We start from the raw sequence: 23,587 nt of genomic DNA on the forward strand, positions 1-23,587 counted from the left end.
ACAGTGCTGATTGATGGCTAGAAAGCTTCTTGTTGACGCATTTGAATAGATTTGTGTTTGGGGGGGTTTGGGTTTTTTTTTTTTTTTTTTTTTTTGGTGGATCAAAACAGACACTGAGACTTCCAGGTAGCTGAAGACAGTGATGATGCCCTCAGTCTTCATCTCCCAGTATTTCCTCCAAAAAGGATATAGAACAACACTAAGGGAAAAATAAAACTGCACAAAAAACACACCATCAGCAGAACTTGAAGATAGAGGATGCCCAAACGTCAAAGTAACTGTCAAGTAAAAAGAGAGAAAACACCAAGCGTCAGCATGTTTTTTCCTCATTACAAGGTGAAGGAGGGCAAATTCAGAAAAACTGCATGGCAGAGGGGAACTAGTAGTGACTCGTAAGATTTATTGAAAACTGCCATCGGAAAAATTGTTTATGCTAAATTTGAAAATGCTACAAAATTGTCCAAATCGATGCAGACTACAGAATAAAGGACTTACAAATACGCATAATTTGCAGGGGCAGTCTTCCGTATGCAAAGCTTCTGGGGGAAACCAAAGGGAAAATGGAAGAGAGATATTCCCTCTGGTAGTTAGTGGAGAAGAAAAAAGAAGAATCCTAAGACCCTACACTACAAGACAAAACCAAACCAAAAAGTTAGAGCTCCTGCCTTACCACCAGAACACATAGATACACTAAAACATCTGGACTTTGATAAACTAACAGAAAATGGTACCATTAAACTAGGATGGGAAACACACCAATGCCACCAAAAATGAGTAAGATAGATTAGCAGAACCCCATAGAGTGTCTGCAAAATGTCAATGAATAAATGCAGGAAGCAAGGATTTTACATCCAGCCAATCTGTTCTTCAAGTATCATGGCTATAGAAAAGCAGTTTTCAGCATATAGGAACATAGATGTACCAATGAATCCTTTGTGAGGAATCTACCAGGGGATAAGCTTCATTCAACCAAAGGATAATTGGAAAAATGTCAGCAAAAGGACAGACAGTGTCGCCATAGCACTCAACCCCAGGGCGACTGTGTGAGACTCTGTCTCAAAAAAAAAAAAAAAAAAAGAAAAGAAAGAAAGAAAGAAATATTAACAAATGATATTTTCTAATCACAGTGGAATAAAACTCAAGATTACTAGCAAAACCCAGAAAGCCCTTTCCACCTAAAATTTTGATACCTTCTATTAAATCGTTTTTAGGTGAAAGGAAGAATACAAACTGAAATTATATAATTTCTCAAAAAAAGATGATGAAAACACAATATACCCGACTCTATAGAATACATTAAAGCAGCATTCAGAAAAATAGACAGCGCTAAACATTTTTATCAGTAAAAATGATATCACAAACATACATTGATTTTCAAAAAACTAGAAAACAACAAGAGAAAGCAAAGGAAAGCAATACTAGGATAAAAGTGGAGTTTAATGAGAAAGATAATAGAAAACAATAGATCCTGGTGGTTTGAGAAATCATGACCAAGAAAAAGGAAGAAATAAGAATGAAAAACACCACTGAAATAAAAGACGTTTTTAAAATTATAAAAGACTATTTGGCAGACCTCTATGCAAATAAGATTTGAAAAACTAGATAACATGGAAAATTTCCTAGAAGAATAAAGATTGCCAGAATTAACCCCATGAGAGTTAGCAAGCTTAAATAGACTGACTTCCATAGAAGAACCAGAAGTTATTAAGTAACCATGCCACTAAAACCCCCAGGCCCAGAGGTTTTCCCAGAGGAATTCTGCTAAACCTTCTAAGTCCGGATACTCTCAGTGTTCCATAAATGATTTCAGAGCAGCAAAAAGAGATAAAACTTCCCTATTTCTTGTATGAGGCAAGTGGAACACTGAGACCTAAGTCTGATAAAAGCAGTTCATAAAAAAGAAGGAAGACGACAGATCAATATCATTCATGATTATTCATTCAAAAATACTACGTTCAACATTAGCAAACAGAATATAATACCACATTAAGAAATAAATATACCATGACGAAGTGGGATTTCTTCCAAGAAATAGAAAGTTGGTTCAATATTAGGAAGTCTGGTAGAATCATACAACATATATTAATAGATCTAAGAGGGAAAGACCCATATAATTATCTCCATGGATGCTGCCAAAGCCTTAAACAAAATTCAGTACCTGTTTTTTATAAAAAGACTCAGGAAAATAGAAATTGAGTGATACTTCATAAATGTAATAAAATATGTATATACCTTAGTACAAAAGCCAGTATCTTACTTAATGGGGAACACCAGAGACATTTTTACTAAAATCCACCAAGAATGCTCTCTATCTTCCCTACTATTTAGTATTATCTTGGAAGTATTAATCAAAACAATTAAGATAAATCAATTAGAGTTATCAGATTGGTAGAGAAGAAGTAAACCCATGTCAATCTGAAGATGGCATGATAGTATACCAGGAAGATCCTCAAGAATCAATGATCAAACTAACTCAAGCAATAATTCAGCGAGCTAGCAGGCTATACACATGCAACAATCAATACCCTTCATTTACACAAAGGATAGTCAAATGGAAAACCTAGGGCTAGAGAAAACCCCATTTGCAGCAACAACAAAGAAGATTAAATACTTAGGAATTCATTTACCAAAACTGTAGAAAACCTATATGAGAAAAATCTTCAAACAGTCCTTAAAAGCCCCGAATTAGACTTTCTCAAATGGAAAGATATCCCCCGTTCTTGGATAGAATGATTTGACATTATGAACAAAGTAGTTCTAAGTTAATTTACACATTTAACACAATCTCAATGAAAATACCGATAAGCTTTATTTGATGGACTAAACCCCACAGGTAATGAAATTCTGATGGAAAATCAAACATACAAGAATACCCGTGAAAAGGGAGTGACTATGAGGAGTGACTAGTCCTATAAGATATTAAAATATATTTAAAGCTCCTATAATTAGCAGGGTGGCTGTGACACATGAATGGACAAATATACCAGTAGTATAGAATACAAAGTCAAGAAATAGCCCAGAGTGTGTATGCAAACATATGATAAAGATGACATCACAAATTGGTGAGGCAAAGGATGGAGTTTTCTAATGATGTCAGAACAACTGGGTAGCCAATTGTAAAAAAAAAAAAAAATTTTTTTTTTGAGCAGAGTTTCTCAACCTTGGCACTATTGACATTTTGAACTAGATAACTGTTTGTTGTGGGGACCGTCCTGCAGATTGTGCGATGTTTACCAGAATCCTTAGCCTCTACCCACTAGATGCCAGTAGCACCTTGTGACAACCCCAAACATCTCCAGACTCTGCCAATGTTTCCTGAGGGGACAAAATCACCCCCCTGGTTGAGAACCACTCATTAGATCCATACTACCATACACAACAGTAAACTCCAAATGGATCAGAGACCTGAACATAAAAAAAGGGCAACAACAAAATAGGAGTCAATTTTTCTTTGACCTCAGTCTAGAAAAAAAGGCTTTCTGGATACAGAGGCAAGAAAAGAAAAGATTGATAGATTTAAACAGGAAATATTTTTGCATGCCCAAACACCATAAACAAAGTCAAAAGGCAACCAAAAATATATGCAGCAGAAAAGGGGGCTGATATTACTAATAAATAAATCACCTATTAAAAACTGAGGGCCAAAAAAAAGCACAAAAACTCAGAAGACGAAATGGGAAAAAGACATGAATGGACAAGTCAGAAAAAAATATAAAAAATGTTTCTTAAGAAAAATCGTTCCAAGTCATTCATCAGTAGAAATGCAGAAAACACTGAGATACAATTTATCACCTCGTGGCTTGGTAACAGTTAAGCAATTTGACAATGTTTTCTGCTCTCATACATTGCTGGTGGAAATTCGAAGGTGGTTCAGCCTAGGTGGAGGGAATCTGGCAATATCTAATCAAACTACATACACACTTACCTTTTGCCCCAGCAATGCTGCGAAGGACACACTCCCCAATAATACAAAAGGCTTATTCATTGAGCATCGTTTACAATTACAAGATGTTGGAAATAGCCAAAATGGCTATGCATAGGAGAGTGGTAGCATCAACTATGGGACGTCCACACAATGGAGTGCTATGCAGCTGTGAGAGAGTGAGAAGAGCACAGGGCTGGAGGGGTGGAGAGAATAAAGGAGGACATCTGTGTGTCCTCCTCCAGCTTGGACTCGTAGAGCCCAGGTACCATTTCACACATCCCTGCCTAAAGAAATAATTACCAGCAACCAGAATGTAAGGAGGACCACAAATGGAAATGAAATAGTATCAGATAAACCCAACTTGGTTACAAATAAGTAACAGCCACCTTATTGGAGAAGGGCAGGGAAGAAAATAGCTAACCTTTGTAACTTCAGAAAATAGTATTTTTGTTTCGTTTTAAGCACATATATTTATTGATGGATTGATAAATACAATTTGAAAGGGACCAATAAGGAACATCTGTGGATTTGCTATACGGCCAAAACAGGGAAAGCCATATACCCTTGGGAACTTTAAGTATGCAAGTCCAGCAGCCTCTGAGATACCTAGCAGATGACTATCAGGAAATCTTCCCCTTCATACAATTCCTGTATTAGATCACTTGATCACGAAGTTGGAAGGATAATTTAAAAACCATTCCCTATTCATCTATACTTGAGTCATCCCACCTGGCCACTCCCCCGTTACCCTTTCCCCATCCTTTGAAGTGCTGGTCTTTATCCTTTCCCTTCCTGAAGCATTGGGTGTACATTTTCTTTCCTAAGCAAGTAAGCGATGAGTCAGAGACAGCCAGCCAAGGGCAGATTTATGAATGAAGAGATTTACACAGACAGACATTAGGATGACAACAGCCTGATTCAATAGGTCTAAACTGAGCAGACTCTGCAAAGAAGCTGCTCTGGCTTGCTCAGAGGCCTATCATTCCACCTCAGGTTGTGCCATCAATGACAGATTCCACAGTTCTAAGGGATTAACATTGGCTTACACAAAGATCTAGGAAGCTATTGTCACCAGGCAGCTAATGCCACATACATTTGACACTTGGGATCTCCATTAGGAGCCGACTAGCATGATCACTTGCCAAGTACAAAAACCTTCAAGATACTGACAACGATCAATTAGGCCCCTCCTTAATAGTAATCTCTCTGCTTGGGTATGTGAAGTGCGAAGCAATCCAGCACACACAGCATGGGAGGCACGAAGGATGGAGTGGAGGTGAGAACACCAAAGGCATCAAAGGGTGCCCAGCCTCCTTGTTCAAAGAAAGTACCCAAACGTATTGTCAGAGTAGTCATTTTGGCAGTGTTGGTGCCCCCAAACTAAGAAAACCTCCAAGCATAGGGCTGTTTCTGAAGAATCAATGCTGCCCTAACAAAAGGAGCCATGTAGGAATGTCTGTGGCTCAGCACCTCTCGTCCTTCAAGAGGAGCATGTCCAACAGTCCTTCAATGACAGAGTAGAGTGCAGGGGACCAAGAGATGGTCACTTCTTCTGAGAGAAGTGTTAGTTTCCGGAAAGCTTCTGGGGGGACAATACCCCGGTGATATTCATTCTGACTCTCATGAGTAGCACCTGGAACTGCTCACTGCTGGAGATCTTGGCATCCTTAACTAAATCATTGTGTCAAAAAGGAAAGTGCAGTTTGTTGCTTTGGCTGTTCAGTGGCTCTGGTCCATTCTCATCTTCACTCTTTTCATCATCATCATTTGTTCAGAAAGGAACCAAGGTTCTTAAGAATCCGTGGACATTCACCTGGTCCTCCCCATCTAGAAGGAAAGCACTGATGATCCAGTTCCCTGGATCGCAAGTTCTAGAATCTGCAGGAAATCTTCCCAGCTGAGAATCCCATTCTCTCTCCCGTCCAGCGTAGTGAACCTGAGGTGGGTGGCATGACTGAGAGAAAAGCTCGGCTCCTTGATCACCCCAAGCTCTTCATTCCACAGTAACTCAGAGGCCGGAGACCCCATCCCTGAGCCAGGAGTTCCTTGGGGAGCGACCCTGCCAGAACTAACAATGCAAAGCTAAAATCAAAAGAAAGAATTGTGTAACAATATTGTACTCTCGTTAGTAACTTTATTTTTTGCAAGGGAGTGGGAAATAGGTACACTAAGAATGAGGAAATAAATAAATATATTATGGACAATCACAGCAGGTCTCTCACTATTGGGGGAAAGAGGGAAATCTAGAATAAACCCTAGACATTTAATTAGACTCTAAAATGTCAGTATAAATTCACACACACTTTCACGTATATATTCCCATATATGCAGGCAGATAGATATACACGTGTTGGGCAGGTACCTGTATGAGTATAGAGGCCTGTATTTCTTAGCTGTGCCATCTAAGAGGGCCTCATAAGCAATGACACTGGTAACATTAGCACATCTACTGCCCAGATTTTGTTTCTAAATACCATTCTCTAATGAAAGAGCTCCTCAGAGAAAAGATTTATTTTAGGGCTCGGGCTAAGAAAACACAAGATAAACCTGGATTATCTTACGGTGCGGGAAAGTGAAAAAGTGCTCCAAAAACAATGGGTGGAGCTATGTCAAAAGAATGTGGGAGCCAACTTGAAGGAGCTGCTAATGGCCAAGTCTGGGACACCTTGGGCAACAAAATAATCACCAGGAATTAAAACACAAAGACTAAGATGAATATATGTGAGTCCATACTGGTATAAATAAATTGGATAGATAAATAAATAGAGGGAAGAACAGCTCTTCCTTACAGAAGAATTCTAATTAATAAAATGTAGAAGCAATGATGGGGAAAAGATCATCCTCGCCAAATACCACAGTAATCATGTTTCTGGCAATAATCATCAAGGTGTGCAAAAATTAGTTGAGTGAAAAGATGTTGAGAAACAGGATGTTGGCACCGTCTCAGAGTGCCCCCCCTAAAGAAAATAATTGTTGATTACAAACAGAAAATCGTAACTTGAGCTGTACAAACCTGACAGACCCATCTTAACCAAACAACCGTAGTTGATATCACCAGTAACGGGGCAGACCTGTATACTCCTAATACACAGTGAGATGACACTTCTGTGGGCCTTTTGCCCAAAGAAAGGATCACCTCAGTCTAATCATGACAGACCATCCAACAAGCCCCAACTGAAGAACATTTTATAAAATAATTGATCAGTGTTAATTGGCTTTCAAAAGTGTTAAGGCCACAAAAGACAAAGACTAAGAATCTATTAAAACTTGAAGGGAACTAAAGAGATTTGACAACTAAATGCAATGTGCAATCCTGGATTGGATCCTGGAGGAGAAAAGGGCATCAACGGGAAAACTGGCAATAGTCAAATAAGGTTAATAAATTAGTTAATTATACTTTTTTTAATTCTTCAAGAAAGTTTATTTCAGCATACTATGGTTTTGGTTACATAGTTTGCTTTTGTAAATTTTAAGTCAAAGTTATAGGTGTGCCCCTCACCCAGAAGTATACAGCATGTTTGTGCAAAGTACTCACTGGGTAGGAATTTGCCCTTTTCCGTCTTCCCCTCCCCCATCCAAATTTCTTTGAGTTTTGCTTCCCTACAAGCGCATAGGTGTCAATCACCTAGTTCCCATTTAGTACTGAGTACAAGTGGTGTTTGTTTTTCTATCCTTGTGACACTTAGGAGAATGGTCTTCAATTCAATCCAGGTTATTATGAAAGATACTAGGTCACCATCTCTTTTTATGGCTGGGTAATAGTCCATGGATCCATTTGTGTATTTGTTTTAGCCTGATGATTATGGCACTTTACTTTTTTATGTTCAAGGGTTTTTATTATTATTTCAGACTATTACAGGGGTATACATGTTTTGGTTACATAAATTGCTTTTGTGCAGTTTGAGTCAAAGTTTTAAGTGTGCCCATCATTTGGATAGTGTGCATTGTACTGTTAGGTGTGAATTTATCAATGCTGATCTCCTGGTTTCAATAAATGTGCTATAGCTATGTACGCTGTTATCATTAGGAGAAGCTGGGTAAAGAGTAATGAGAGCTCGCTACTATTTTTACAACTTTTCTGTAGGTCTAATGTCATTTCAAAATAGAAAAAAAGTACGTAAATATACAGAAAGAGAGAGAGAACGAATGAATGAATGTTAGCCATGAATATTTCACAGTTTCTTGGTTGGTACTTATCCCCCAGTACCTACGATGGGTACATGGCTGCAGGGGAAGGTAAGTTCAACCAGGAAATGCTTAGTTCATAACTTCTTTACTTTATACATCATAATCTAGGAGACCATGAAGAACCCGATCAAAGGTGATTAGAAGTTGTCATGGTATTGGGCACTTTGGCTCTAAGCATGCTGTCACAAACATATTCTTTTGCAGCATATAGAGTTAGTTTGTCATAGCAATTCACCCTCACCCCTCCCTAAATGGTATATTCAGCTCATCTGTTCTCACCTGTCACATCCCTCAGTTTAGACCCAGATCTGCAAATACTTGGGACATGCACCAGCTCTTCCCCTTTGCAAGACATTCCTATTGGATTACAGAACTCTTTACCACTGAGTCCACATAGTTGCTACTCATTGGGGTTGGCATTTGAGTTGACACATCTCCCATTGCTGCTTTCAGCCTGCAGTAGGGTCCCCAGGGAGGCCTAAGACCCTTCTTAGATTGTGATATCTAGACAGATAGGCAAGGAGGTCACTCATCTTCAGATGTGGTGAGACTCCAGCCATCTCACCAAGTTTTCCTCTCCAAGCCTCATCAGAGTGATCCAGGGGTGAGGATACCTAAAGATCTCTATGGCCATGGAGGAAGCTGCTTGGCATGAGAGGGAACCCCTATGGCAAGAGTTTGTTAAGTTCCACAGGAACACTGAGACCTAAATCTTTATCATTGGGATCAACAGTGAATTCATTCACACATATTGCCTTTACAGTTATATTCTTTGCCAGACTTGATCAAATGAGCCAGGAAAAGAAAATATCAAGGATTCTTTGTCATTTCATAGCCTGATAATGGTTTTCATACTGTGGCATCCAGGGATTTTAACATAAAACACAGATGTCTGGTTATATTTTTCTTCTTACCAAGGAGGTACCTTTGAAAGATGGGACATTCTGGCTGTGCACCCATAGCTCAGTGGTTAGGGCACTGGCCACATGCACTGGGGCTCATGGGTTCAAACCTGGCCTGGACCTCCTAAACAAACAAACAGCCAGGCATTGTGGTAGACACCTGTAGTCCCAGCTACTAGGGAGGCTGGGGAAGAGAATCACTTGTTTCCAAGAGTTTGAGGTTGCTGTGAGCTATGACATTACAGCACTTTACAGAGGGTGACAAAGTGAGACTCTGTCTCAATAAAAAAAAGGAGGAAGGAAGGAAGGAGAAAGAAAAGAAAGAAAAAGAAAGGAAGAAAGGAAAGGGAAGGGAAAGGGAAAGGAAAGGAAGAAGGAGAAAAAAGAAAAGAAAAAGGAAAAACAGAACATTTCAACCACCTTATTGGGAAGTAAATGGAGGAAATCACTCAAACTGGGAATCAGACCTTCTTTGTCAGAATTCAGAGCTATAACCAGTGCTGTGTTTACTCTTCCTTTTTCCATCAAGAAGAAAAAATGGGTCTCATGAGAAAGCAGCTTCTAAGAAAAACTAAACTCACTTCAAAATGAGCTAGAAGCACTTCAGTAGTACTTGACTGGTCCAGCTCTGTCTTCTCTTATCCATCCTTCCCTTTCTCCATAGGTTCCTATTAGAGATTTTTGGTATTTGTTTTTCTTACAATAGAGTTAGAATTGAGAAATGCTGATCAAGCCTTTTCTTTGCCATAAAAGAGTGATACGTATCCACAGTGTCCTGGACAAAGTCTATTTTACTTACATAAACCAGCTTCATAGTTTTGCAACCCCCTTCAAAGGTACTCTCTTAGTTTGTGATCTTCTGTCTAAAATGGTTCTGCCTATTCCAAATTTATTCTCTTTTGCTTCAGTTTAGATGCTTCCCTTTATCTCGTATCATTTGCTCCTCAAACTAGCTCAGAAAAATTCTAACCCCCATGAGAATCTTTGACATATAAATTTTTCCTAATCCCAAATCTTCAATTCCTCCGTTCTGCCAGAAGAAATATGTTCAAATCCTCAGCCCAAGTCCTCATATTCTTTACAGTTGAGTCCTAACTTACCTTTCCAGATGGATTTCCCACAAATTCTTTGCACAGACCATAGACCTCAGCTAAACCAAATGATAAATGCTTCTCCAGAAAACATCCTGCACTCTCCAAACAATATCCCTACTTGGAAAACCTTCTCTCCCATTGAGGCCTCTCATTTATTCCTTCACTTTAAAAAAATTAGGTGAACACCTGTGATTATTAATCACAGTACTAGAAGGATGGCACAGACATAAGCCATGCCGTCCAGAGGACATGGATACTAGAGACAATTGTGTTGTCTTGACTGTAAGGTTGTTAATATCTATCTGGGGTGTGGTGTTGGGGTGGGGGGAGGTGGCAGGATTAAATTTTGTGGAAAAGGGAATAATTTGAGAAAGCCCTAGAGGATGAAGTAGAATTTTGATATGAACACTGAGAGGAAAAGGATTATAGACTAAGGAAACTACAAGAGGTGGGACAGGGTGGAGTGTGTACACATGAGTTCACATACTTTGCTGTGGCTGGTGCCAAAAGGTGTCTGCGATTGGAAAGCACTGGCTGTAATGCCTCTATAGGCCGGATCTTGAAGGCTCTTGAATGTCAGGCTAAAAGGTTTGAATTTATTCCATAAGGCTAGCCGGTTATTGAAGGGGTTTGAACACAGAAGTAACAATGATCAAAACAGAATGCTGTGCTTTCTGAAAATATTCCATTTCCTCAATCTCTAGAGATTCCTTTTTGATGTAGCAGAGAGAGAAGAGCTTGATGTTAGTCTCAAGTAGAAGATTGCAGAAGCGGTGATGCCTATTACACTTCCAATTTACCTCACTTGTTTGGTCTTTGAAGAGGCGAGATGGATCTTGGAGATGGGCTACAAATAGCTGATGGCTTATAACTGGCCCTGCTGTTCTGATGTGGTATTGTTCTTGAGGTAAATCAGCGCACTGCCTGGTGTATGGAATGGTACAGTTATCGACCAGAGACAATTCTTTTCCCCCCATACCCATTTTCAAGGATCACCAGAAACATTTGTTTCTGAGATCATGCCAGCTGTCTTCTCTGCCACAACATAAGCTTAAGAAATCATTACCATCTTGCTTGTCCTCATAGAACTAGTTCGTGTTGTCCTGATTCCACTCAGAAACAGGAAACAGCAAGGTCTTTTGATGCCTTAGTCATAAGCCAGCCAGAGGGTAAAAGCCTGATACCATGCATTTTATCAGTCTGGGTCCAGTTAGGAGAACAGAAACCACACCAGCTATTTTAACAGAGAGGACTGAATTCAGGGTTGTTATTATAAGGCTGACAAGGCAAATGGGAAACTGAGGTAACACTGAGATAGTCACAGGAGCCAAGTGGCTAAGACTCCCAGTGCTGGGAGAACAGAAGGGAGGGGTTGGAGTAAGTGGAGTAGCTGCAGTACTAGAACCCAGAACTCTGGAGAGGGCCCATGGCCTGGCTGGTGCTGGGGTCTCAGGATCTCTGTAGCTCAGCAGCCCGTGAGGAACTGGGACCCAGACCTCCGATCAAGGAGTACTGCCTGATGGGTGCTAACACATCAAGAACTCAGAAGAAGGACCCCACAGAGCTGGGATCTAGGCCTCTGAGAAAAGGGCACTGGACAACTGGGTCTGACAAGTAACTCTGATGGGGCAGATGAGGCTGGTTCTGGGAGTACAGAAACAGATGAGAGCTGAAACCAACTCCCACAGCTGGGACAAAGGACCACTGATGGGTGATGCTAACAGAAACGGGGGACACCAACAAGTCCCCTCTTCCTCTTCCAGCCTTCTGGTCTCCCTCTTGCACCATCTCCCCCCTCTACAACGGTCCAAACCTAACAGGGAGCAGCTAGCAAGGAAAAAATTTTGTTCGCAGAGTCCCGGCACCACAGAGCACAGTATACAGAAAACGAGGTTCAGAGCTGAGAGACAATAGCTTAATAACCGGCCAAAGAGTCTGGTTTATATTAAATATTGCCAGAAATCACGAAAAGTCCTTGTGGCAGAGTTGAGTTTTGGAATTCCTTCTTTTTCTTTTAAATATTATCCTGGCTGTGGAACAGTCAATAAAATTACTTGCCTGTACACATCATTATGGAAGAGTCTCAGGTTGACATTCTCTTGCGTGCCTGAGACATTTTTCGCTGTTCAGAATGTAGGCAGACAATGGATTACTACTCACAATAAAAAGAAATGAATTATTGATACACACAACAACTTGGATGGATCTCAGAGGCATTATTCCGGGAGAAAGAAGCCAGTCTCAAAAGGTTACCTAGTGTATAATTTCATTCACATGACATTTTCAAAAAGACAAAACCCCAGTGATAGAGAACAGATTAGTGGCTGCCAGGGGCTAGGGGTGGGAGGAGGCGGCGACTCTAAATGGCCAGCTTGGGGGAGTTGGGGAGTGGCAGGACACTTCTGCATCCTGATTGTGGGCGTGGTTACAGGAGTCTCTACATGTGGGATAAACGCGAACAGAACCGTCCTAAAAGCAAAAGTTAGAACAGTAAAGGCAGAATATGCCTAGCCTGTGAGTGAGAAGGTCTTTTTTACTTTTTAAAAATTTGCCACAGCGAGGTCAAGTCTGACACTGCTGAGCTTTTGCTCTATCTGGCCTGAGTTACCGTGCGAAGGTGCACTTGGGAAGGTGCTTCCCTCCCTCCTGGCTACCCTGTGGACTCACACTGCCACTTCCTCTCATTTGGGTGAGGGCATCTGTGCCGTTTGTAGTAGTTCAAAGACTCTTTTCTTCCCCTCACTTCAAAGCCTGGCCTGCCTGGCCCTCACTCACGTCTTTTCTTCGGTGCTGGCGTCCTTTGAGGGTGGACGGAGCCGAGTGGCCCTTGGCAGTGGCTCCACTAATTGGCAGAGCTGGCCACAGGGGATGAATAAGGCCCTCGCTGGCATCAACATCAGTGACCATGATCCAGTGGGCCCTGTTTTGTGTTCTTCTTGACAGTACAGAGCAATTCCTTGGAATAAATGACTGTTCTGAGCAGTCAGCTGGAAGTGTTCTCCAGCCTGGGCTCCCTGTGGCCTTTTCCATTCATGTGGGGACTACTTTCCACAAATGCCTAAAAATATAGTTTTGTTATGCTCTGCATGTTCAAAAACGCTTCATTAATGGGACGTGATTAAACAGTGATCCTGAACTTTAAAATACATACAATTATTTTGCATTCCCTTACCCTAGGAATTTTTGTTCTGTCCAGCTGAGATCAAAAGGGAGATACTTTGCAGTTACACTCTGTCTTGCAGAAAGCCTCTCTTTGGGTGAAAATTGCACCGTTGTCATTGCTGTTTCAGCTTTGCTCACGAGGGGTAGATCTCACCCCCAAATCATCTACCAGCAGGATAGGATTGGTAAACAAAGACGCTCATTTTCTTTTGCATCCGGCTCCTTTTGATTCGCACAGTTTTTTGAGACCCATAGTACACATTCTTTTTTATTACTGCGTAGTATTCCATTGTGGGAATGTAGTATTCCACCATCTACCCACTCTGCTGTTGGTAGATATTTGGACTGTTTCTAGTTGTGAGGTTTTGTTTGTTTATTTGTGGCTTTCATGAATAAACCTGCTAGAGCTATTTTTGTGCAAGGCTTTTTGTGGACATATTTATTCTTACCAGCTCCATATACCTAGGAAGGAATTAAAGGATAGACATGCATTTAAGTTCATTAGATACTGCCAAGTAATCTCCAAAACTACACCATTGTCTATTCCCACCAGCAATTCATGAGAGTTCCAGTTGCTCCACATCTTCGCTAACACTAGGTGGCTTTTAATCTTTTTCATCTTAACCCCACTAGTGTACAGTAGTATATCACTATGGTTTTCATTTGAATTTTTCTGATGAGTAATGATATTCAGCACCTTTTTATGTGCATATTGGCCTTTTGTATAGTTTCTTCCGCAAAGTGGCTCTCAGGAGAATTGAGGAGGTGGTGGTGGCTATATATGTCAGGGACAGGAAATAAAAGTATGATTTGGAAAAGCAGACTTATGAATGATAAGGGGATTTTTCACAGGCCTGAATGTTTATTGCTATTTGAAATATTAATATACAAAGTGATTAAAAGAACTCAATAAGCACCTGTCCCCAGACATCTCTCTCCCCAGCCTACAACCATTGCCCAGAATTTTGCCATGATTTATTCCCTTTGGTTTTTCATGAGGAGCTCTCAGCACCTTAATAAGGGTGCAATCGTGGGCTTCTTTCCAGCCTCTTAGCTGGCTGGGAGTGCAGTGTGAAGGGTTTGGGCGCTTGGGCTTGGGGATGACATGCCAGGTGGGGATGCCACATGCAGGCTCATCAAGGAAGCATGAAGGCCTTAACTGCTGGGCAGAAAGTGGTGACAAAGTAGAAACCCAGAAAAGGAAGAAGGCTTAGGACAGAGAAAGCATAGGATGCCCCCTAAACTTCAACCTGCCTCATCATTCTGTTCTCCTCATGGTTGTTGACCTTAGTGAATGTTGGGGTTGTGGAGACGGAAAGGGGGGAAGCAGGGGAAGAATTAAAAATGATGTTATTAAGCACGTTTGGAGGGCAGAGCACAGTGCCAGCCAGTGGGGAACCTGGAGACAGGGTCAAGGGAATAAAGGTGCTGTGTAATTGTAGCAACAAAAGTGAATGTGAAGGAGGCCTTGCCAGACTTCTTTAAGGCTTTGAGAAAGATCAAAGCAGTTCATGTTTACGTACAACACCTTCACACACACTTCTGCCCAGGAAAGTCTGAGGCCCACGGGGTCTCCTCCATCTCACAGATAGGCCGCAGTCTGCGCACAAATGAGAGACTTGGTATAATAAGGACACACAAGCCTCATGGTAGAGTGACACTAAGAGCCTGTGTCACCTCACTGGAAACCCAGGGTGGCTTGCAATGGACATCTTTGCTCTAAGGTTTTATTTCTGTGTTCAAATATAACACAACATCCAGTCTCCCGTAACTGTTTCTCAGGTTTAAGACAGCATGATACCAATAAATCAGCTCAGAAAGTCGACTGCTTGAAGTGCCATGTGGTATCAGTTAGATCACAAACCAAAGCCAATTTTTAAAAACATTTCCTGCTGGAATACCCACAACATTTTAACAGATGTCTTTTGGAAAGTTTTGAAGCAAAATAAGCCCCCATCAGCATATAAAATCAAACCCAAGAGAAAGTAGAATATGGAGTGAAGGGATTAGTTTTTCGTCTGGCAGTAAGAGAAGGATGGGAGGAAATCTTGAAATCTTTGGAGAAATATGCTTATTCCTACCCACAAAAGTGTAGAAATGAACTTTTCTCTCATACACACTCCATGGGAAAGATGGGAGTTTGAAAAATATGCTTTCATTATTTACCAAAGAAATCCCTTTGACTGTCTTTGAGTATAATGTTTGTTATTTCTTATGGTGAACATTGGTCAGAAGCATAACGCTGGCTTTTGCTGAAGCCATCTCATGAGAAGCTGGGGAAAGGATTCAAGGGCATCACTGATGAGGCCCCAGAGACAGAAATAGAGTGAAGGCATCGAAGAAGCACCTTTTGCCAGGGACAAGATGGGCACCGCTGGTAATAGCTAATTCTAAAATGTTGCAAGCTGGAGGCTGAAGTCTCTGGAAATCAGTGCTAGAGGGCCAGAATGAATGGGAACCTGTAAAAGGAGGGAAAATTCTTTTTTGCATTTTTCTCCAAATTTTATTATTAAAAACATCAAAAGTACAGGGAAGTTGAAAGAATTGTAAAGTAGACATGCATACACCTATGAGGGAGAAATTATTTTTATTTTTATTTTTATTTTTATTTTTGTTTCCACTGGGAACAAATGTTGATTTTTGAGCCTCAGCAAAGAAATAGTCTTGAATGGGCTCGGTGCCTGTGGCTCAAGCGGCTAAGGCGCCAGCCATATACACCTAAGGTGGCGGGTTCGAATCCAGCCTGGGCCCACCAAATAACAATAATGGCTGCAACCAAAAAATAGCCGGGCGTTGTGGCGGGTGCCTGTGGTCCCAGCTACTTGGGAGGCTGAGACAGGAGACTCGCTTGAGTCCAGGAGTTGGAGGTTGCTGTGAGCAGTGAAGCCATGGCACTCTACCCAGGGGGACAGCTTGAGGCTCTGTCTCAAAAAAAAAAAAAAAGAAAAGAAAAGAAATAGTCTTGAATGAATGATTGATGATACCCTAACACACTTATTCTGGGAAAACCAGGGCTGTTCATTCCCATTCCTATACCAAGTGATGATTCCAAAATTAGGAGACCATGTGGTTCTGCTTCTATTATCTGTTGTTTTGGTTGCTTCTTGCTCATGCTGTCTTATCTCCCCTTATACTTTGTCATCTTTGACTTTGTACTGGATGTTGTACTGGGTGGAAACCATTTATTTCTCTAGGAGAGGATTTTTATTTGTTTATACCAGGTACATGGGGGTGTCAGCAGTACAACAAATATTTATTGAACACTATTAAGATGGCAAGAATAGAGTTGTGAATAAGAAAGGGTTAGTCTTTCTCTGAATAAGAAATAAGATTCATTTCAAAGAGAGCTGTTAAAGAATAATTTAGTTCATATGAGTTTGATCACCATCAGCTTTGCCTAACCTTATTCATCAGCATCCATTAAAGAGTGGCATGCTGGGTCATGCAAAGATGCCCGGAGGTAGCAATTCTCTTGCAGTTTTCTTAGATAATTTAGAAAAATATTCTATGAACTGATGATTGTATTCATCATATAAAAATCTAATTAGAAATAATCAGAACAATTGTACTTCTTTTGACCAAATGCCCAGGAAAGTGGATGCTTTAAATACTACACTAAGGCAGATAGTGATTCATGGCAGAAAAAACCCTAGTCCATTAAAATATCGTAAACTTAAATACTCTAAATATGCAGACCATCAACAGGGGCTTTAGTGCTTGTGTCTAGATGGAAAAACCAAAGAACACAATCCTGGCACACTCGAGTTCATAGAGTACTTTGTTGCAGTGCTCACAAGCTAGAGGTTAGAGCTATTATTAAAATAGTAGAGGCCAAGAGCAGGAATCCACTGTGGAGTGTCACCCACAATGGAGACTCTGACTTAATCTTAGTGACCAAAACTGAACAGTCTGCATTCTCTCTCCATTTGCCATCCTTACTCATTGCTAGATGTTACCTTGTGTTTGTTTAATGGGGTGGATGGGTTTCTCAGACTGATGAAAAATAAAATCTATTCTTCGGCCATGCACAGTGGCTCACTCCTCTAATCCTGGGACTTTGGGAGGCTGGGTGGGAGGTTCGCTTAAGGCCAGGAGTTTGAGGCCAGCTTTGGCAATGTGAGGACCCATCTTTATAAATAAATAAATAAATAAATAAATATGAGCCTGGCATGATGGCTTGTGCCTATAATCCCAGCTACTCAAGAGGCGAAGGCAGGAAGATCATTTGAGCCTAGCAGTTTGAGGCTGCAGTGAGCTGTGATGCCAATGCACTCCAGCCTGAGTAACAGAGGCTGCTTTTGGCAGGGAACCTTTATTCACGGTCCCCCCCAGACCCCCGACACACACAAAATCAAATCCATTCCTCGCTAACTTAGGAGATTTAAGACAGACTACCAAAAGTTATATGTTTATATTAAAATCATTAATGTGTTTTCTAACCTGCAGTTTCCAGCTGTGTAGTTTTTTGAAATTCTTTTCATGAGACACCAAAGCTTTTGGTTTCTTTGAAGCAGGTTCTTTTTCCAAGTAACTTCCTTTTTCCCTACTTCCATGCGTTTTCTTTCTAGTTTTACACGCTCCAGTGTCTTAAGACTGCCACATCATTATCTGTGACCGATGCTTAGCAGACAGCCAGGTTAGTGTCTGAACTCAGGTCACATATACCACAGGTGTCAAAATGGTACTTGTAGGGAGGGAGCCATTAGACCCTACAAAATCATTGGTCTGAGATAAGTTCTAGATCAAAGCTGACTGGGCCTGAGGAGGTAACATTTGCTCTGTTTAAAAGTTAATGAGCAATGTTGTCAGTTAAGACTTAGAAACTTAGAATAAAATTTAGACAACTTAGAATAAAATACCTTGAATAAAGGTCCCCCCACCAAAAGCACGTCTGCCATAGGCTTACGAAGAAATAGGCCCAGCATCCACCATGTTGAGCCTCTGATGGAACAGGGGTTGCTGGTGGTTTTCTCTGTTTTCACTTATTGGTCTGAACATGGTAAGTCCCTTGGGTTCCATTCTATGGTGTTTCTTCCTGAGATCTGGAGCATCCCCTTACTTTATCTGGTTCCTCATCACTGTTGAAACACACAGAGCTGATATTATCCAAGTGCACAAATGTTTTGTTGAGCTCTTACAATGGGGGAGGCACTTTGCTGGAATCATGGAAAACTGAAAGGAAAATTAAATATGGCTCCTAACCTCCAGGAATTCACAACCTAATAGATGACAAAGACACATTCAGAACTAATTCATGTTACTTTAAAGCTACACTGGAGGGTAAGAGCTGTAAAGGAGGCGTAACTGAATTCAAAGTTGCTATGAGATTGAAAGACTTTTGATGTCCTTCTTGGGAGATCCTGGAAGGGAATTCTGGTTAGTAGATTATTCTCCAAATAGGACTGGCTACATAATTTGTAGAGCCCATTGCAAAATGAAAATACAGAGTTCCTTCCTCAAAAATTAAGAATTTCAAGACAATGACAACACAGCATGAAGCCAAGTGTGGGGTGCCTTCCGAGTATGGAGGCCTTGTGGGACTGCACGGGTCACACACTCAGGAAACTGGCCCTGTCTCCAAATGCGGTCTATGAATATGAGGAAGAAGGAAATTGTGACTAGTCTAGAGGAGGAAATTATGCACAGAACTTTTTCTTTCAAGTAGTTCCCAGGAAAATAAAATCCCTTTAAGGAAAGCAGTCTTTCTCATATTAGCAAATGGAGCGGGGATCTGAAAAATAAGAAAGTGATGCACAGAGACATTTTCACAGATGTTTCACAGTTACAAGGTAATGGTAATAAAGCTGTGCATAAGTCTATGTATACTATGGAATATCATTCAGCCGTTAAAAAGATGGAGACTTTACATCTTTTTGCATTAACCTGGATTGAGTTGGAAGAGATTCTTCTTAGTAAAGCATCATAAGAATGGAGAAGCAAGAATCCAATGTACTCAATTCTAATATGAAGGCAGCAAATGAGCTAATACGTGGTGGGGGTGAGGAAATGAGGGATCGGGGAAAGGGGAGGAAGGAGAGGGATGGGGGTTCATGGTGCATGGCACACCTCTTGGGGGCAGGGCACAATTATCAGAGGGACTTTACCTAACAAATGCAATCAGTGTAACCTAATTCTTCATACCCTCAGTGAATCCCAAACAATAAAAAATAATAATAGTTGTAGTAGTAGCTGACACCACCATATACAGCTTATTAAGTGCTGAGATTCTTCAAAGTCTATTACATATGGTTAATCATTTAATCCTCAAAACAGCCCTGGAGGATAGATGCTGTTATTTCCCTATCTTACTACAGATGAGGAAACTGATCTTAGAAAGGTTAAGGAAATGTCTCTGGCCACGTCAAAAATAAATGGCAGAGCCCGGATGTGAACTCAGCCTAGTTCTAGAGTCTGTGCTCTTAACCTGTATGTATGCTACCTTTCAAAAAATAAAGACTGGGAAGAAATGAAGGAAGGAAGCCAAGACAGAAGAAAGGGAGTTGGCCCAGGATATTCACTTATTGCTCTCATAGATTTGGCCTAACCGGGATAGACTGTTGTATGCACGTTTTTAATTTTTTCTTTTTTTTGCATTTCATGTTCATAGTTTAACAGCACCCGTTCGCCCTCCCCCACTGAGTGTTGCCACATGACCCCATGGAGTAGAAAGGTATTGGTTCTGAGAACGTTTCTTCACAGCCTCTCCTGCTCCCTCCAGACACTCTTCCTTTCTTTGCTCTTTTAACTTTATTGCAGACTCTCTTGTTTCTAACTAACAGTTTTCCTTTTAAATCAACTTCCACAACGCTAGGTTCCTAACTTGAATGAGAGAAAACATACCTTAGGTGGCCACGCGGTGGGCTTTTCTCCCCACCTGCTCCCTGCTCCCCGCCTGCCACAGTGGCGGCTCTGTTCAGCCTAGGCATCACCGAATGCTGCTGTTGGGACTTTGCAGGCCGGTGGAAAGAAATTCCCGCTTGCCCTGTATTTATTAGAGCTGTAAAGGTTCAGCTTCTCCAATCAAAAAAGAGAGAACAGGACAAAAGGATTCTCTGGCAGCCAATTATCCCTGTCACCGTTAAATAAAAAGTGCTTTTGGCTGCTGGTCAGAGCCTGTAGTCGGGTCACTATCCTTTGGTTGGTTCTCGGTCCATTGTTATTCAAGGAAGGAATCGCCTACAAAATGAGGTCTCTGGTGGTAAGGGTTTCTCTCTCTTATTCTCTCTCTCCCTCTCTCTTTGCATGCACCAAACTTTTTTTTTTTTTTCTTTTTGGAAGTTACCTAGGAAACAAAGTCTTTTGTGCTTGAACTTTATTTGAGCTATTCGGCTGGGAATCCGCACCAAAGCCGAAGAGAGAAAGAAGCTTGCAATATTTTACTAAAGTGTTCATGGCGAACACATTTTTCCCAAGGGAGGGAATGATATCCTGTTGGGTGTGTTGGGGGGCTTTGCAGAAACTTCTGATGAGGTAAGTAAATGCTGGGGGGTTAAACGAGTGGCTCTGGAATCTTCTCTTTAAAGGGACTTTGACAATAGGGGGAATCCTCCAAGTCCATAGGGCATGGGGTTTCCAAAGGTGAGGACAAGAAATTTCTGTTTAAATGATCCTAATTTTAGGATAACAGGTTATGAAAATCTTGCTGGAATAAGAGGGAAAGTATTTATTTTACAGACCCACCTTCTTTCAAAATGTGTCAAGAACTAGAACTCGCTTCAGTGGTGAAAACTGGGTCTGTCGAGAATCTTGTTTAGAAACTCAACCCTTAAATCAAACTGGGATGGAGCCTTTTTAATACTCTGGACGAGGAGCCCAACTCTGAAATAAAAGTTAGACAATATCAATATTTATCAAAAGGTTCGGATGGAGAATTTTCAAATGTCAGGTAGAAATCAAAGCTTCGAACTACACAGCTGGAGGAGAAGTTTCTCACTGCAAAGCTGAAAGCAACCCACTGGAATCTTTCCCCCGTAACAGTATTTGTATTTCCACTACAGTTGGTGGGGGAAATTCTTTACTTTTGCTTTTTCACGTGCATGTAGAGTTTATGAAACTGAGCTTTCAAAAAGTATTCACAAATGCTGCAGTCCTGCAGTGAAATGAACGCCTTGGTTTTGAATGGGGCCTCTCAGTAGGCTGGCTTGTTTGTTCTTCAGGTGATACGTTCTAGAGTGTCACCTGACCGCAGGTTTTCTGGCACTTTTTCTGAACCTTTTCAGAGGCGTCTAACACCTCCTCTTCCTTTGATCCTAGTCATCTCAAACTCCCAAAACTTTTGACAGGAATTTAGAGATGGCTTGAAAGTACATCCACTTCTCACGGGATTAAAGACTCAGTTTTCTTCCGTTGAAGTTTGGGGATTTCTGGTGACTTTCTCTCTCCTCTTAATTCCGTTGAACTTGGAAAGCATGGTACTTAGCCCATTTTCCCCTTTGTGTTGCTTGACTATTGAAATAATAGTTTCAATTAGTTGTGCTTACTAACTACTTCTCAGCATTCTTCCTTTGTGCTAAAAACTTATTTCTGACCTCATTTTTCCTACTCTAACCTATTAAATTCCTTAGATGTGTGCTTATATATAAACGATGGCTGAATCTGATTGTACTTCGTTTGCAGTCCCATCCCCCAGAGGATGAAGATACTGATGTCATGTTAGGGCAGCGGCCGAAAAACCCAATACACAATATCCCCTCTACACTGGACAAGCAAACCAACTGGAGCAAAGCACTACCTCTCCCGACGCCAGAGGAGAAGATGAAACAAGATGCCCAAGTGATTTCTTCTTGCATTATCCCCATCAACGTCACTGGTATCGTTCTGGTTTTTTCGTAGGGGCAGAGGGGTCAGAATATTATGTGTATTAAATATGTTCAAATCCTGTACTGCTAAGAATACCATTTTGTAAACAAGTAATCCCTTTTTCATCCAAAGACAGCCCAGAAGATGTTCAATATGCTTTTGTCAGGGCTTGAACATCAATTTGCATGTTTTCTGCTGGGCCACTTGTTATGTAAATGATGGACAGTTTCTTTTTGAAAAAAAAAAAATCACCAAATAGCTCTTTGGCCATAGCTGACTGAAATAATGGAGAAAGTGGCAGTGATTAATCATATGATAATGATGTGTGCCACTACAAGAACGAAAACAGCAGCTCCAGGCTTTTCAAATTGCAAGTAATAGTCTTCTAGACCAACTAGGAAATCTGTTTCCTTGGATGAAGGTAGGCTTTTTGAAACAGATGATTTAGACTTCTGTATTGATTGGGGGCGGGGGGAGGTTTTGGCCTAAAAATATATGGAGACATAGATGGAGGCTGAATTCTTTTTTAAAACCAGCAAGCCTATCTTTTTTCATTCTCTTATTTCCTCCTCCTGTGTATTGAGAGTTTGAATTTTAGTTTAGGTAGAATGGAAGGCTAGCCGGAGTCGTCTTCAAAATTTATTGGCAGCGCTTATCAATGCCAGAATTAGATCTAGTAATCTCAGTTGTAAGTAAAATAATGCTATGAAAAATTCTAACTTTCAAAGGTGGACATTAAATGGTCTATGTCTTGGGCTTTCTTTAAACATTTCTAATAGTTACGTTTTAACTTATTTGTATATGGAAAATTTCAAAACGTGCATGTTATCACTGATTTTCATCTTGGTACCATAAAGACTGGGTGTCCCTTGAGACAAAGTTATTAACCTCACTCGGAATTCTCTCACATAAAGTGGGCAGCAAATGGACAGGTATCAGGGACAGGTATTATTTCCTTCCTGAGAAGAAGGAGTTCTAGTTGATTGGTGAGTTGTGAGCTGGGAGTCAATTTTTCTGATAACCTATTCAACTTGTAAGATAAATTATTCTAAAGATGTGCCCTTATCTGATCTCCATAATCTAAAGGGCCTATATTAGGGGAGTTCAGCTGCAAAAAGGATAATTTTGGAATCCCCTTAAGCCAATTTTCAGTTTTGGAAACCTCTGGTTCTTAGCAACACCTGCTTTCTTCCTGGCACTATAAGTAAGACCTTGTTTTCAAGTTTAGTACAGTGATTATGGGCCATCATCTTGTGATTAAGGGAAAGGGAATATTTTGCCTCTGCTTTATTTCAGGAACTCCCAGACTAAAACCTAGATTAGAAGCTGATATTCAGCTCGGCACCTGTGGCTCAAGCGGCTAAGGCACCAGCCACATACACCTAAGGTGGCAGGTTCGAATCCCCAGCCCGGGCCTGCCAAACAACAATGATGGCTGCAACTAAAAAATGGCCAGGCGTTGTGGCGGGCGCCTGTGGTCCCAGCTACTTGGGAGGCTGAGGCAGGAGACTTGCTTG

General features: G+C 41.0%; 1 protein-coding gene across 2 annotated transcripts in view; it reads left to right on the forward strand.

Moving 5' to 3' along the window:
• NHS (NHS actin remodeling regulator) overlaps positions 1-23,587 on the forward strand; it is a 338,175-nt gene that overhangs the window by 305,140 nt on the left and 9,448 nt on the right. Inside the window, exons 4-5 of one of the 2 annotated variants that reach the window (XM_003791875.3) lie at positions 19,879-19,941; positions 21,888-22,080. In XM_003791875.3, coding sequence (XP_003791923.1) covers positions 19,879-19,941; positions 21,888-22,080 — 256 coding nt within the window. The remainder of the gene's footprint in view (positions 1-19,878; positions 19,942-21,887; positions 22,081-23,587) is intronic. The other variant, XM_012806414.1, reaches the window with a different exon arrangement.

The sequence above is a fragment of the Otolemur garnettii genome, unplaced genomic scaffold (assembly GCF_000181295.1).
Source record: "Otolemur garnettii isolate 467f Iridium unplaced genomic scaffold, OtoGar3 scaffold00051, whole genome shotgun sequence".
NCBI lineage: Eukaryota > Metazoa > Chordata > Mammalia > Primates > Galagidae > Otolemur > Otolemur garnettii.